Source organism: Talpa occidentalis, unplaced genomic scaffold (assembly GCF_014898055.3).
Source record: "Talpa occidentalis isolate TD23 unplaced genomic scaffold, MPIMG_talOcc4v2.1 talOcc4.5, whole genome shotgun sequence".
NCBI lineage: Eukaryota > Metazoa > Chordata > Mammalia > Eulipotyphla > Talpidae > Talpa > Talpa occidentalis.
In genome coordinates, this window is record NW_023604861.1 from 102,845,807 (window position 1) to 102,862,231 (window position 16,425).

Sequence of the window (16,425 nt, forward strand, 5' to 3'; positions counted from 1 at the left end):
ATTTATTAGCAATGTATCTTAAGTCAGGGGACTTCTGTTTGCCTTTGTTCTCTCATCTGTAAAATAAGAAAGATAATAGTACTTGCCTCAGAGGCTTATTATGAGATTTAACTGACATAATCTATATAAAGTGTTTGCAAATACCTGATGCGGAGTAGGGGTGTTATAAAACCCAACTATTATTATGTAAGCCCTCAGCTATTCAAAGGCTGTGCTATGTATTTGTAGCTGCTGCATTTTATTAGCTCGTTTAATAAGGCACTCCCATGTGAAACCACATGAATTAAGCAAGTGCAAATTAAAAGAAAATACCCACTCATTCTGTGAACAGTGACACTGACTAAATTGATGTCTTGGTCTTGGTGGGGTCCTTGTTATGTTCTAATAGGAGGCATAAAAGTAAATGTACATGTTTTCGGTATAACAAGCAGGTCTGTTACTTACAATGACATATGTTCATGGTCTCCTGTTGGGGTTTTAACTTGGATGGCCCTTGGCTTGCATTCTCCTAACTACGCCTGTGATCCCCAAGGAGGGTTTCCATAAGAAATAACTTTATGTGTAGAGGTGGAGTGCTTGGAGAGTCCTTTTAGCCAGAGAGTTGTGAGAATGTGGAGAATTTCATATATCAACCAGCAGTTGGTTCATGGCATGACTGTCATTCTTTGAAAGATGGGTGACTCCTTCCAATTTTCTCAATCTGTTTCATTTTCCAGTGTCTTTTGATAATGAAGTCCTTTATAAGAACTGTGTCTCTTTAGATGGAATCTAGTGTGAGCTATCACCAACTCAGACTAGATTTCCCTTGTGGGTGACATTTGAGTTGGTCAGGAGGAGTGTTCCAGTTGGAGATGAATGGGTATGTACAGTGAAAAAAGAAGATCGCAAAAAGCAGACACTTCAGGAAATTATAGACAGTGGATTATGGTGTGTGCCTGATGGAGAGAAGGAGAGAGGTGACACTGGAATTGTCCCCTGAGGGAAGAGTGTGGAGAGTTGGACATGTGGCTTAGGATGTGGACTTGATCCTAGAGCCTTCTTACCAGAGTATGCTGAGGTGCTGTGGTAAATGAATATGTGGGGAGGGAAAATAAAGAGCTCCGTGGTCCCAGAATCTTGGAAATGCTGAGAAAAATAAACAAGAATGTCTTTCCTTTGTCAATAGTCAGAGCCTGTTACTAATTATAACTTTCTCACAAGTGCATACAGCAAAAAGGTAGAAGTGAGAAACAGATCCAAGGTATTGGGGTGAGAAAGGATAAATGGATCCAAAAGATATATTCAGCATGAAGGATCAGAAACAATAGGTGGCCAATTTTAGGGTGAAAGAGGGTACTGAAGTGGTCTGGCAGAGAAATCCAATGTGACCACAGTTTCAACTTGAGTATCTTAGGCAATGACCTTGCATTTTAGGCAATAGAGGAATAGAGAAGGTGGAGCTGGTTTTATAGGAAGATAATAGGTTTTGAATTTATTATGGACTGGTTTTATTTGTGCAGCTGGCAGGACAGCTGATGATGCCAATGTTCACAGACCTTTGAGAATGTAGATGTGGGGTAAGAAGAGCATGGGGTTGAAAAAGCTGGATGGAGCTGCATAGTTCAAACCCTGGGTATCGATGAAGAACTTCAGAGATAGCAGGGTTGTCAAGGATACAAATCACATCCACATAAAAGTCAATCAATAATCTCATGGGCAGAGAAAGAGTCATAATTTAGCTCTTAAGTGCTGACTCATGTTCTGATAAGGATCATTCTCGAATTTAAACAGAAGCTCTGTCTCTTCTTGCAGAATCACTGCTTGTGCGATGACAATGAATAAGTATGTGGAGGAAAATGTGTCCCAGAAATCCTACACAACCATCAAGTACTTCATGAAGATGCTGAGCAGTGTCAGTGAGACCCTGATCTTCATCTTCATGGGTGTGTCCACTGTTGGGAAGAACCACGAGTGGAACTGGGCCTTCGTCTGCTTCACACTGGCCTTCTGTCTGATCTGGAGAGCACTGGGTAATGAGTGCTTGTTTCCTAAATGAACACTCAGGGCACACTCAAAGAATGAGGCTTTTTTTTTTTGCCTCTGCCCTTTGCTTTTGCTGCCACTTCATCTTGGTTTTCTTCATCTTCCTCACCTTCTCCCTCTTCTTCCTCTGCCTGCTTCTCCATCTCTTCCTTTTTCCCTCATCTTCTTCCTCTTTTTCTCTCTTCTCTTCCTGCTTCCTTATATATTTCCCCCAAGTAACTTCATGCTTTTGCTATGATCAAGCTAACTTCCCTTAGCCTCACAAATTCCACATTTTCACCCACTATCCTGGAACAAGGACCCACGGGCCTGCTACCATTGATGAGGCAGAGAATAAAAGGACAAGGTCACAGGGCACCATCTGTAAATGCCACACCCTGTCACGGAAACATAGAACAAGGCTTCGTATTTTCATGTTCTGGCCTCACACAGTGTGTTTCCTTTGGTTTTATTTTTCTTCTCAGGTGTCTTTGTCCTGACTCAAGTTATTAACTGGTTCCGGACCATTCCCCTGACCTTTAAGGATCAATTCATCATTGCTTATGGAGGGCTCCGAGGTGCCATCTGCTTTGCACTAGTGTTTTTACTTCCTGCTGCTGTGTTCCCTCGGAAAAAGCTGTTCATTACAGCTGCAATCGTTGTTATATTCTTTACTGTCTTCATCCTGGTGAGTAGAGTTCTTTCTCCTATCAGAGTCTCTCCCTTTACCAAGAGGAAATAAGATCTTTCAGACGATCGTAGTAAACTCGTTTTATAGGATGCAAAGTGGCAGAGGTGTTGGAACTCAGGTACTCATGATACTAGGGAAAATGGCATTTTCTCATGTCCCTGGATTGTTCAAAGGATGAAGAGAGTCCAATTTAGTCACTTGACCTACGCAGAGGATTTATTATTTAAGGAAACTCAGCTAAGGAATCTAAGCTTACTACTGGAAACTTATGAACTGTGCTTGCTAATCCTTGGTATTTGTCTTACTCTCTGACAATGTGCCCAGTAAATGCTAGTTGTGTGATGACCTTCCAACACCTATTTGACATGAGTCAACTGCTTAGCAGTGTGTACCTTGAAACAGTGGGGTGGATGAATATGTATTTGATATCAGGAGGCAGAGGTAGAGTAGGAAGAACATGGGTCACTGTCAAGATCCTAACTTTGCATGTTAATCAATCTCATCAAGTTAACAAGTCACCCTTTAGGAGACTAGATTTTGTGGATATTCATTTAGTAGTAGGTACCGAGTGCCTGCTGTGTGGCAGACAGTAGTCTAGGGTACTTAGTAGTCTGTGAGTGAACAAAATACACAGAAATATCCCTGTCCCTTGATACTTACATTGCAAGGGGTGATGACAGACACTAGACAGTAAACATAATAAGTAAACTATAGGATGTATTAGAAGGAGAAAGATGCTATAAAATAAGATGTAGGGGTCAGGCATGGTGATAGTGGAGCCATGAGGGGATGACTATAACTCTAATAGAATTGTCATGGAAGACAACTCCAGGTCTTGAGCAAAGGCATGCAGGAGGTGATGGAATTAGCTAAGCCTAAGAATATTCCAGGTAAATGGAAGTAAAAGGCAAAGATCTGAAGGCTGTGGGCATTTGGCCTTTGTGGCTGGAGGCGGGTGGAGTGTGCGACAGAGAAGGAGAATGAGGTGGGAGAGATTTTGGAGTGCTGGGTTATGTAAGGCCAGGCAACAGTGCCAGGATGTTGGCTCCTCTCCCAGCGAAATGGAAACCATCGGAAGGTTTTGTGCAGAAGCGTGGTTTGTTTTGACTTACTTTGTAAAAGAATCCCCCTGGTCACTGTGAGAATAGACTGTTAAGAGGAAAGGTTAGTGATGGGAAATGTAGTGTGAGACAGATACAGCCCTTGGACAGGGCCAGGGTGGTGAGTGTGGACTGTAGCAGAGGTGCGATCCCAGAATACATTCTGAAGGTGGGTCCTGCAGGATTCCCTGTGGGGTGTAGAGGAAAGAGGAGCCATGAAGCTCCAGTGCTTTGGGTCTGAGAGTCTAGAAGGATGGAATTGCCTTCTACTGAGAAGGGGAAAGCTATGGAGACTGGTAGCCTAGCCATTAGCATGCTGAGTTAGGAATGGCTGGTAGATCTGCACATGCAGATGATGGAAAGGCAGTGTATGAGACTGGAGTTCATTCTGTGGCAGGTGCTATTACTTGAAGCTTTGAAACTGGAAGTGGGATGTGATTACCAAGGGATTGAAAATATATACTGAGGAGTCCAAAGAAGAGGACCGGGAACTGGGTTATGGGGTGGCCCAATTTGAACCCAATGTGGAGCCAAGGAAGGCAGCCAAAGGAGACTGAGGACAAGTGATAAATGACAAAGGAAGAAAACCAGACGTTCTGCTTTATTTAGTTAAATTTTTTTAACAGCTAGTCATAGAACACTTTCATAGTATCTGACTCAGGTCTCAGCACCCTTCATATTAACTCATTTAATTCTCACATCAATTCCATGGCATGAAACTCTAGAAGGAGTAATTGCTCTTGTTCCCATTTCATAGATTAGAAAGCAGAGGCACTAAGACAGGTTGATTCTTTTCCCCAAGTTCATTCAGTGAGTAAAGGTGAAGCAGGAATCAACACCAGTTCGGTCTTAATTCTAAATAATTTGCAGGCAGCTTGCCTGCTGTGTAGTAAGTGCTCAGTATTGTAATTCATTGTCATTCTCCCCCTTTATCTGGTCCTTTCTCAAAAAGCAGGTCATGCTTCATTCATTAACATTTCCCAACTTTGGGGGCAGTGGGCTGAGCTGTCCAGGCAGTCCTGAAGAAGGGTGTTTACTTGGAAGGCCCTACCCAAGTTCAGAGATGACCCCTTTATGATATTGCCTTTGTCATCAGCACTTTATAAAGCCAGTGCCTTTCAGTGATGGTGCATGGTGTCATGCACTACATACTGTCTCCTTTCATCCTCAAAACAAATGCGGGAAAGAGACAAATGCTCAAAGAGAAGAAAGTAGACTAAGCAGGGACACACATTGGTAAATGACAAGTGCTGGAGTTGAGCCAGGGTCTCTCTGACTCACAGATGAGTTCAGAACTATTGAGTTTAATTGACTTCTCTACAGGAAGACATTATTTGCCTGTTCATTGGAAGGGTTTGTTATTACATTTTGAGCCAGAATGGAGGCATTGAAAGTAGGCTAGCTTTGAATTTGTACTAGATTGGGAAGGTAATAGAGTTCCACAAATATGTGTGCCTTGTTAAAAATATCAATTGTCTTTAAGTCTACTTATAACAGTTTCAAAAAAATTTGTCTCGAAAAGGCAAGCTAATTTTATTTGCCTGAATGTTATGATTGGTGTGCTTACTAATGCTACTTGATAATCATAAAGAATCTTAGAACATTAACATACAAACACACACACAAAACTAGAGCAGTACTCATAATTACAGTTATACGTCCTTAAAATTTGCGGAAAAACTATATTTTTAATAGTTTTTTAATAGTTTCAGTTATAGTTGTACATACCAGTTTGGTTTAAATATGCCATGTTGGTTTGAGCCCTCTTGTATTTCAGTAGACACCTAGATGAAGAGGAGAAACAATTACCTGTCATCAAATTTTCACTGTGGTGTTTACACCATCCTTATAGCAAATCATCCAATGTGCTATTCTCACATTTTGCCTGAGGTGAAAGTCTGAAGTCAATGCATTTTGCTGGAACATTTGAATCTCTCAGGAGCATCCTTGGGGGGCAAACTGCTTGAGGGGAACAGTCAGGCAAGGGGTGAGGGACTCACTCCCTCTTCCCAGGCCTGCTGCTCTGTCTTCACTACCCATAGCCAGTTCTGCCAAGGCGTAGCCAATGTCTAAACTCACCTCCAAGCTCTCAGAACTTTCATTTGAGTATCAAATACAAAAATAGAACCATGTCAGTCGAGTACAGCTAGGAACTAGGTCATTTGAAGATGAAGATGTCAGCACATTATCTACACAAGTGCTTCTCAAATATCCAGAGAGAAAAGCCAGCCCTGCTCTCATCATGGAAGCACACATTTGTAAAATACAATGCAAATGACTTAGTAAAAAGAAATACAAATGCAAGTTCAAATATTTTAGTTATTAGAGTCAACAAACAAAATTACATTTCTGTAATCAAAACAAGCATAATATAAGAAAAAAGGAAAGAACTCTAAGAATGTATACTATTACTCATTGACTGTGTGTGTGTAGGTAATTAATATAGAGCATCATTGTTATAAACAATATTTTGGCATTTTGGAATCATAACTAAAAGATTTAAGTGAATTTTTGATTCCCCATACTCAAAGCCTATCCATCCCCTTTTGAGTGGATACCATGTACATCAATTGTAAATCTTGATTAACAAAGTTTTTAATGTAAAAAATTTAAAACAACAGAGACAACAAACAAAATACATATAGCAGCTCTGTTTGGTATTATAAACACACCAAATTGATCTTTCAATGATGGAGGTAATTAGGGGGCCAATATTTGGAGTCTTTGAGTATACCCCATGGACAGCCTTCTCTTCTGATTAGCTTTAAGGATAGACTAGGCAAGCTCATTGGGATGCTGTGGGGGAAAGAAATTGCTGAAGTTGGAACCTACAACTGACTGCCTTGTTGCTGCCCCACTGTAGGGTGCAGATGGGTGACCCCAAGAGACAGTTTGGTGCCTTGATTCTGGCCCCTTTCTCTCTCTCCTGCTTGCTGGGCCACCCTGGCTCTTAGAAACTATGAACACACATCACACACACGTACACCTGGAAATACGTATACACTCCCTTCGGAAAGGATCTTTTTCTAGAATACATCAATAATTATGGAACTTGGAGAAAGAAGCCTGGCAGAAGATACTTTAATGGGTTATAATCACAGGAGATGTAATTAATTAAAACCTACAGAAACCATTTTGCCTTCTGAATAAGAGCTATGCATTCCTCTTCAAATGACCACTTTTATGTGGATGGATGTATCATTAAACTTTAAAATGCCTTACCCCTTATGTTAATTTTTTTATGATGAGCTTTTCCATCCTGGATCTGCTGAATAAGCACTATCTTCTAAAATAAAGTTCATGTGACATATGATATTATTTGATACCAAGATTTATAATGAGAATTTTAACATTTGGATTGTGTTGATAATTAGACAAAGTAACCTCCTTATGAGGTTCATTAACATGTAACAATACAGTCCTCCTTGTGGACAATCGAATGAGTAAACAATTCTGATTTAATGGCTGAATAAATTCGTTTTCTTTAAATAAGATTGGTAATGTTATATAAAACCTAAGCTGTCTCTTGTTTTAAAATTTTATTCAAGAGTGGTGGGGAGGTGGAGTCACATCATAGAGAGCACAGCTGTCTGGGTTGCTACGCTGGCCCTGCTCCTGCAGCCATGGTGAACCCAGTTTACTAACAGATACAGATCATGATACTTTCCTGCCAGGCAATCAAGAGGAGATATTTATGTAAGCACAAAACCTCATACAAGGTGCTAGCATGATGATTTGCTATATATATTTTTTTAAGATTTATTTTTATTTATGCATACAAAATTGGGATGAAGGCCAGAGGTGTGGGGGTTTAGAGGATTTACCAGAGACAAAGCTGGGAGCAGAACAGGTGGTTCTGCTGAGGGGAGCAGCAGGAGAAACAGGAGAGGTCTGCTGCGCCATATGAGTCAGTTCCTCACCGAGGATTGAACTCAGTCCCCAGTGGCTGGAGATAGTTTCACAGCGCTGAGACGTTAGCCCCTGTGCCACCAGGGAGGCCTGATTTGCTGTATTTTAATCATAATGTTAATTAAGAATATAATATAAGAAAGAAAAACATTTTTCATATACTTTGAAAGGCAAAATGATTAGAGTACAATAATTACTTAATTGATTCCTGTAATCAAATAGCAGATTCTTAGAATTCTGGAAATTCATTCAACAGTCATCTGGAAGTCCATCAAGTCCATCATCAAGTAAAATGGACTGGAATTCAGGAGATGGCAATCTCTTTTTGCCTCCCTTGCAGATTAGTGTTGGACTCTACTGTGAGTTATGAACTATGAATTCTGGGATTTTACCTTACTCTCAAGTTAGTGAGTGAGCCTGTTAAGTTTTCAGATACTGGCAGAAGATACCTGGTTCCTGGGTCATAGACAAAGGACTTTATTATTCTTGGGAAAAGTGGTGGCCAAAGACTCTTGTTGGGTTTGTGTAGTGTTCCAAATCCCAAGTCCCCTGGGGCTGGCATGTTCACACCTGTAGTGGGCTGCATTACAGGAGAGAGACACTGAGCATGAGGGTCTATCGCTCTTTGTCTGGAAGTGACATTACCTCATCTCTCAAGGTTCCTCATTGAGAACACAGCCCTGAGAAATAACCTGGGTAAAAGTGGTCAAAGTCTTGCATTTTTATTCCCCCTGGAAGACTGTGCAGGGACACTTGAAATCTGTGGGGGGTGATCTTTCCCAACAATCAAATACGCCTCTACTGACTTAGCCCTTCAATCTGAAATGATGCTACTGACTATTTTAGTCATTATTCTCATCATTTTTTTAAAGATTTATTTATCCATGCATACAAGAGCTGGGGTACAGGCCAGAGGTGTGGGGTGGGGGGGCGAAGGGGGGGTGAGAGGATTCACCGAAAGCAGAGCGGGGAACAGAACAGGCAGACAGACTGAAGAATACTGCTGAGGGGAGCAGCGGGCGAGACAGGAGAGGTCTGCTGGGCCATGTGGGTTGCTCTCTGGCCGGCTGGGGATTGAACTTGTGCAGCAGAGGCCGTGGACAGCCTCATAATTTGCGTCCCAACCCCCTGTGCCACCTGGGAGACCCTATTCTCATCATTCTGAGGACACTTGAATGTGTTTTAATTTGTTAAATAAATGGTCATATATAGGGCCTCCTGGGTGGCGCAAGGGGTTAAGGCTCAGCACTATGAAGCTTTCTCCAGGCACTGCAGCACAAGTGCGATCCCTGGCCAGGGAGCTAACCTATATGGCACAGCAGACCTCTTCAGTCTCACCTGCTGCTCCCCTCTGCAGTGTATTTCAGTCCATCTGCCTGTTCTGCTCCCCACTCTGTCTCTGGTGAGACCTCTCACACCTCCCCCACCTCCGGCCTACACCCCAGTTCTTGTATGCATAAATAAATAAAAATGAATCTTAAAAATGTGTTTGTGTGTTATATACATGTATATATGCACACATAGTGGATATATGTATCTATATAAATATACACCCATAGATACAGTGCAATACTGATAAATTCCTGTATTTGATTAGTATATACCATTCATCTGTAGAGTTTTATGGAATTAAGAAAAATTAATTTTGCTCCTACAATGGAAAGAGCTCAATGGTCAGGATTTTTTCAATATGGAAAAATGTAAGTGAATTAAGTTAAGAGATACGCAAAAAGTCAGTAGACAGTAATTCTAAGGATTTTTGACTAAGCACCTCTTCAAAGGGAGATACTATTTAATTCAATAGCTAGGCAAAGGTGAAGTATTTGTAGGGTAGGAAATTAGGTGTTTGGTTTGGGACAGTTACATTTGCCTGTTGGACATTCAAGTGGAGATGTTAGATTAGCAGTTACAAATGTACACACACAAACACACACATATCAGGAATTTATGGCAGAAGCCAGAGCTGGAGATATAATGAAATTTAGGACTCATCAGTATGGAGACGGTTTTTAAAGCAGAGCCTGGAAGACACTCTTCAGGCAGTGGCTGCAGTTAAAGTATATGTAAGCAAGCATCTGGGAAAGGAATTCTGAAGCTTTCCAACATCTGGAAGTTCAGAAAATGTCAAGGAATCAGCCTAGGGGACTGAAATAGGAGCAAGTGAGAGACTCTCAGGAGGCGCTTATCCACAAATCTAGTGAAGAGTGAATTCAGGAAGGAGAGGGTGCTCTCAACTGTGACACAGGTGACTGTCAGATCAGGTGAGGTGGGAGAGAGAAGGGACTGCTGGCTGCAGGCATTTTGTGCAGAGTTGTCCTCCTCACTGGAGCTCTTGAGGTCAGAGGGTAAGGAGGAAACCCAGCTGGTTGAATTCCAGAGAGAAGGATAAGAGAGAAATTGAAGTCAGGAGATACAGGCACCTCTGCTGAGATCTAGAGAGAAAAAGGGGCCATAGCCAGAGGGAAGCTTGTGCCAAAGAAGGGCTTGTGTTTCTGCTTTTCAAAGCTGGGGGCCATAGCTGTGTCTCTGAATCCTGGGGGTGCGGTAGAGAGAGAAACGTCGATGAGGTGATGGAGAGAAAGACAGGGCTAAGGGAAGAAACAGACGCAGGACAACTGATCACTGTGCATCTGACAAGTCCCAAGAGACAGATAAACTGAAGGTTGGAAGACTGGAGTGAAGAGCACGAACTCCCCTGTGGAAGCTCATGGGTCTCGTCCCATTCACCCGATTCTGAAAGAAAAACCAAGGTACCACTGGCACTTAGGACCTAGTTTTTCACATGAGAAAGGTCTGTTATTGAATAACATAACAATGATAGTGATGTTTTTAATAAATGAGAAAAGACTTTCTTCAAGCTCTTCTGGAATTTGATAAATCTGCAAAGAAATGTAAAACTGTTCCCCATCCCCTCCCTCTTTTTTTTTTCCAAATGAATTTAAAAAATCAAATGAAGAAATCATTATCTCCAAAGAACAAAACAAAAAAGTGCTCATTATTTAATCTGAGAGCAGTGACTTTTTCTCCCTCACATTACTGGGAGTGGAAGGGTGTAGGGTGAACAGGAAGCTCAAGACGGAGCAACCTCACCTGGTTGTCATTCCACCTGGACTGGCAGTTCAGTGATTCCCTTCCAGTAAACCGGCTCGGAGGTGTTATTTATTTTGGCAGTGCCAAATGAATGGGTGAGAATTTAACTTCTACTTTGCAAGTATGTTTTTCAGTGGTTTGATGGAAAACTAGGGACTTCTTTATTCTTTTAACCTACATGGAGAACAAGCTGTTTTCCTTTAAATATTTATCAGGTTGCTCCCTAAGTGATCTAAATTAGGAATTTTCCAGTGTAGTCAAATGAGGTACCTTCTCTAAGGCATTTTTTTTCCCTCCTCTCTCTGCCGCTGTTCTTTCTGTCCCTGTCTCTCTCTCTCTCTCTCTCTTTTGTTTTTAAGATTTATTTATTTAGGGCCTCCCCAGTGGCACAGTGGTTGAGTGCTGGGTTGCGAAGCTGCCCGCAGCCTCTGTGGCGCCGGTTCGATCCCCAGCTGCTCCCCGGCCACCGGAGGAGGATCCCACATGGGCGCAGACCTCTCCTGCCGCCCGCTGCTCCCCTCAGCAGTGTACTTGGGTCTTACTGCCTGCTCTGCTCCCTGCTCTGGCTCTGGTGAGTTCTCTCACCCTCCTGTGCTTCTGACTGTACCACTGCTTGTATAAATAAAATAAATAAATAATTTTTTAAAAATTTATTTATTTATTTGTACAAGCAACGGGTATATTCAGAAGCACAGGAGGGTGAGAGAATTCACCAGAGCCAGAGCGGGGAGCAGAACAGGCAGACTGACGAAGTACACTGCTGAGGGGAGCAGCGGGCGGCAGGAGAGGTCTGCGCGCCCTGTGGGACCCTCACCAGTGGCCGGGGAACAGCCGGGGATGGAACCAGCACTGCAGAGGCTGCGGGCAGCTTCTCAGCTCAGCGCTCAACCACTGCGCCACCAGGGAGGCCCTGTCCCTGTCTCTCTTTATGTCTCTCTCTGGCGCTCATTTCTCTTTCCCTCTTCCCTAACCAAGACACAGGCTTCTAGAATATAACATCCAGTTTAGGGAACTTAATATGACATATACAAATCCCATTTATTCTACCTCCAAAACAGATGGATTGAGGAAAGAAAGAAGGGAGGCAGAAGAAATAAGGCAGAATCTATCAAATAATTCGTATTGAACATGATATGAAAAGTGCAAATAATTTATTTTTTTAAAGATTTATTTATGAATACAGGAGCTGGGGTACAGGCCAGAGATGAGGGGGGAGGGAGGAGAGGATTCAGCAGAGACAGAGCGGGGAACGGAACAGGCAGACTGACTGAAATACACTGCTGAAGAGAGCAGCGGGTGAGACAGGAGAGGTCTGCTGCACCATGTGGGTTGCTTCCTGGCCCACCGCAGATCAAACTTGTGCTGCAGAGGCGGAGGATTGATTCATACTGCGGTGCTTAACCCCTTGCACCACCAGGGGGCCCAAAAGTGCAAATAATTTAAAAGAGAGGTTATTATAAGGAATGGTTTAAACAAATACATATTTTAAAACAATGGTATTAGTGACCCACTACACATAATCAATATATTTTACTAATTATAAACTTAAATATGTTGTATTTTTAGAAACTTGGGCTAATCAGTTCTGGTTTTTCTTGTGACATTGCATTTACTTCTAGATTATCCATCTAGTGAAAGGAATCCACATAGGGATTGGGACATGCTGTGTCCTATCTTTATTTTGTGTTCTAAATTTACAAATAATTCAATAAATGAATACTGATAGGAAAAGAGCATGCCAAACAAGTGTCCTTGAATGCTTATATGATGGATTTTTAAAATACTTTGATTTTGTTGATTTGTTTTTTCTGGAGCTGTTATTAAAATAGTGGCTTCATAGAGTCTAGAACTCAGTGAACTTACCCATCGCCATAAAGCACGTTTCTACCTATTTTCATTTACATTATAGTTAAAAATTAGAGAATGTGTTGATTGGAAAACTCTTATTACCACCTATGTTATTTCAAAGTGACAGACTGAACTGCAAATAAAACACAAGGTATGTCTTTTACTAAATTTGGTCAAAAATCAGTTCACACTTAAGAAATCAAAAAATGCCCAAAGCTAGGTTGATGTAGCAAAGCAATTGGCCTTCTTTAAAAAAAAAAAAAAAAAAAAAAGTGTATGTGTGTATCACACTTAGCTTATATTATCAAAAGCATTCTTAAAGATTTACAGACTTGCAGAGAGGTGAGATTAAATTAAATACATGGCAGAAAACATAATAAACATATCTGCCCCCTCCCCTCTGAGCCCCAGTATTCCTTGTATTCATGTATTCTTCATGCTGAGCAGTGACGGTCATCTATCAACCCAGAAAAAAAACTTGGAGTTTTTCCTTGACCCACCTTCATCCCCTCCTCCTCTGGCCTATTCTAGTGCCAGCATCACATAATCTTAATATGTTAGTTGATTGTTTTATTGTCTATAAATTCCCCATCATTATTCTTTTCCTAAAATTTTCTGATTACAGGCCTCCCCTGGTAGCACAGTGGTTGAGCGCTGGGCTGCGAAGCTGCCCGCAGCCTCTGTAGCGCCGGTTCTATCCCCGGCTGCCAGGCAAGGGTCCTACATGGCATGGCAGGCCTCTCCTGCTGTGCCCACTGCTCCCCTCAGCAGTGTATTGCATCAGTCTGCCTGTTCTGTTCCCCGCTCTGGCTCTGGTGAATTCTCTCACCCTCCCATGCTTCTGACTGTACCCAGTGCTTGTATAAATAAATAAATACATCTTTAAAAATAAAATAAAATAAAATAAAGTAAAATAAAATTTTCTGATTACATTTACTCTTCCAGAATAATTTAGAAGTACTCAAGTTCTGTTAAAAATTCTTTGGAAGGTTATTGGAATTACATTGCATATACATTGAGATAAAATTGTCATCATAATATTGTTATGTAATCCCATCTAAAAACTGTATGTGTCCTTTCGAATGCAGATATTTTAAAGATTTTTATAGTTTTCTTTGTGAAAGTTCTGTGCATTTTATGATAGGACTATATAATATAGTGTATAGACATATAGAGTATATAACTGTATATTCTATATGTTATGTTAGTATATATATACATTATATATCTTATACTAGTACACAGTAGTATTATATATATTCTCTATTTATGAATATATGGATAGTTTTCATTGCTATTGTGTAGATGTTTATTGTTTCTTTTAAAAATTAATATATGTGATTTGTGTATGTTGATTTTATATCTAGTTATTTTATTATTATCAAATGAAAAAGGATTATCTTAGATTTTTTTTAAGATTTATTTATTTATGCATACAAGAGCTGGGGTGCAGGCCAGAGATGCAGGGGTTGAGAGGATTCACCAGAGACAGAGTGGGAACTCTGATTCCCCCTCTGCAAAGCTATCCCAAGCCCTATGCATATTACCCTCTTCCCCCTTTGCCTACTTCGTTGCTGTTTTTGTATAGAGAGTATAAGACTTCTCTGTATAAGTCACTCTACAGAACAGGCAGAATGACTGAAATACACTGCTGAGGGGAGCAGCAGGTGAGACAGGAGAGGTTTGCCTCACCATGTGGGTTTCTTCCTGGCCGGCCAGGGATCGAACTCGTGCTGCAGAGGCTGTGGATTGCTTCATAGTGTGGTGCTTTAACCCCTGGCGCCACCAGGGAGGTCCTATATTAGATATTGAGGACAAAAAAGTAGATCATCCATGAGCAACAAAAATCTTGTCGTTTCATTTTCATTATATATACTCTGACTTCTTTGTCTCCTATTACTGAGTAGAACATGCAAAACTGTGTCACTCAGCAAATTCAGGGTATCCTTATGCTATTCCTGGTTCAAATTGAAATACTTTGAATATTTCATGATTAAGTCAGAGGTTCACTATAGATTTCTGGAAAATATTCTTTATCTTGTTAAGGAAAGTTTTTTCTCTTGCTAACTTTCTAAAAAGCTTATGGTTCCCTCCATTTCCCAAGTTTGCAATGAACATGCCCAAACCATCTCTGTGCCTTCTTTCCCTGTTGGTCTTTTGCTGAAATTTGATCTCTACTGAGATTTGCTTCCAAAATCTTTTTGTTTGTGGATTGGTTTGGTATTGTTTGTTAGCATGTTCTATCCACCAGATTTATATCTGCCAATGTTTTCGTTTTTTTTGTTTTTTTACTGAGATGACATTGGTTTACAACACTATCTATGATTAGGGGAATAGGATCATTCTTCCTCACAGGCATGTTATCACGCCATACCCACCACCAGAGCACTCATAGTCCTCCACTAGGAACTCTGATTCCCCCTCTGCAAAGTTATCCCAAGCCCTATGCATATCACCCCCTTCCCCTTTTGCCTACTTTGTTGCTGTTTTTGTATAGAGAGTATAAAACTTCTCTGTGTAAGACTACAAAGTCCTAGAGCACAGGGGCCTCCCTGGTGGCACAAGGGGTTAAGCACCACACTGTGAAGCAATCCACAGCCTCTGCAGCATGAGCTCGATTCCTGGCCGGCGAGAGAGAGCAACCCACATGGCGCAGCAGACCTCTCCTGTCTCGCCTGCTGCTCTCCTCAGCAGTGTATTTCAGTCAATCTGCCTGTTCTGTTCCCCACTCTGTCTCTGGTAAATCCTTTCAACCCCTGTATCTCTGGCCTATACCCCAGTTCTTGTATGCATAAACAAATAAATCTTTAAAAGAAAGTCCTAGAGCTCAGGTTAACTCACCTTTGTGTCACTAATGCCCAAATCTCTGACATGTATGCCATACACGCAATTAAAATTGCTTTACTAAATGAACGAATGAAAGAATCATTGAAAAATTTTCTGTGGATAATACCACAAGTAAGTGGTTCTTCTGAAATTGTTAGTATTTTATCCTGTCATAAAATTGCGATCGTTCTTTTTATATTTCTCAGGGTAACTTTGATTTCTTGTTGCTCGTCCGTTTTGTTTCTGATGATAGGTATTAGGACACTGGCCTTTGAAAATATGCCAGCTATTGAAAAGGAAGGAAAAAAATAACAAAATGTTACATACAGTGTGTTAGGTCTTGGGAGGAGGAGATCTTTTGTTGACTATTAAACGTAGAAGAATAAGAGTTATTCTTGAATTTTTAATTTTATAATATAAGTGGGTTCATTATTTTTTTTTCCTGTTCAGGGAATAACTATTCGACCACTGGTGGAGTTTCTTGATGTTAAGAGGTCCAATAAGAAGCAGCAAGCTGTCAGTGAAGAAATCCATTGTCGGGTAGGTGGTAATGTAGTGTAACAACTGAAGTGATGAAAGAAAAAAATGTTGGATTATAGTAAACAATTTGGCACCAACTTGCACATTTTCTGAAGACAAGGGAAGTGACAGAGGTGAAAGGGAGGGAGGGCTGAGAAAGGCATGAGTTGCGGATTTAAAAGGGACATGGCCCCTCAGTGGCTTCTCCAATTTATCCTGCTAAACTCTCACAGGATAAGAGGGACAGCGAATCCCTGCTAGTTAATTTTCTTCAAACTGAAAATGTTTTAACTTGAAAGTTGTTACTACATTTCATATTTTCCAAAATTATGAACAGATTTATGGAAAAAAAATAATCGGGGTTGCCCAGTGTGTATGTGACAAGTAGCATAAATTTGAAAATAAATTGTTGTATTTTTTTTTCAGTGAGATAAAGGCAAA

At 41.0% G+C, this 16,425-nt stretch overlaps 1 protein-coding gene across 3 annotated transcripts in view; it reads left to right on the forward strand.

The window, feature by feature from the left end:
* The window catches only part of SLC9A2 (solute carrier family 9 member A2), a 78,708-nt gene that overhangs the window by 47,671 nt on the left and 14,612 nt on the right, over nucleotides 1-16,425 (forward strand). For all 3 annotated transcript variants that reach the window (XM_037528936.1, XM_037528937.1, XM_054701967.1), the window contains exons 4-6: nucleotides 1,792-2,009; nucleotides 2,487-2,689; nucleotides 15,916-16,005. In XM_037528936.1, the coding sequence (XP_037384833.1) occupies nucleotides 1,792-2,009; nucleotides 2,487-2,689; nucleotides 15,916-16,005 (511 nt within the window). The remainder of the gene's footprint in view (nucleotides 1-1,791; nucleotides 2,010-2,486; nucleotides 2,690-15,915; nucleotides 16,006-16,425) is intronic.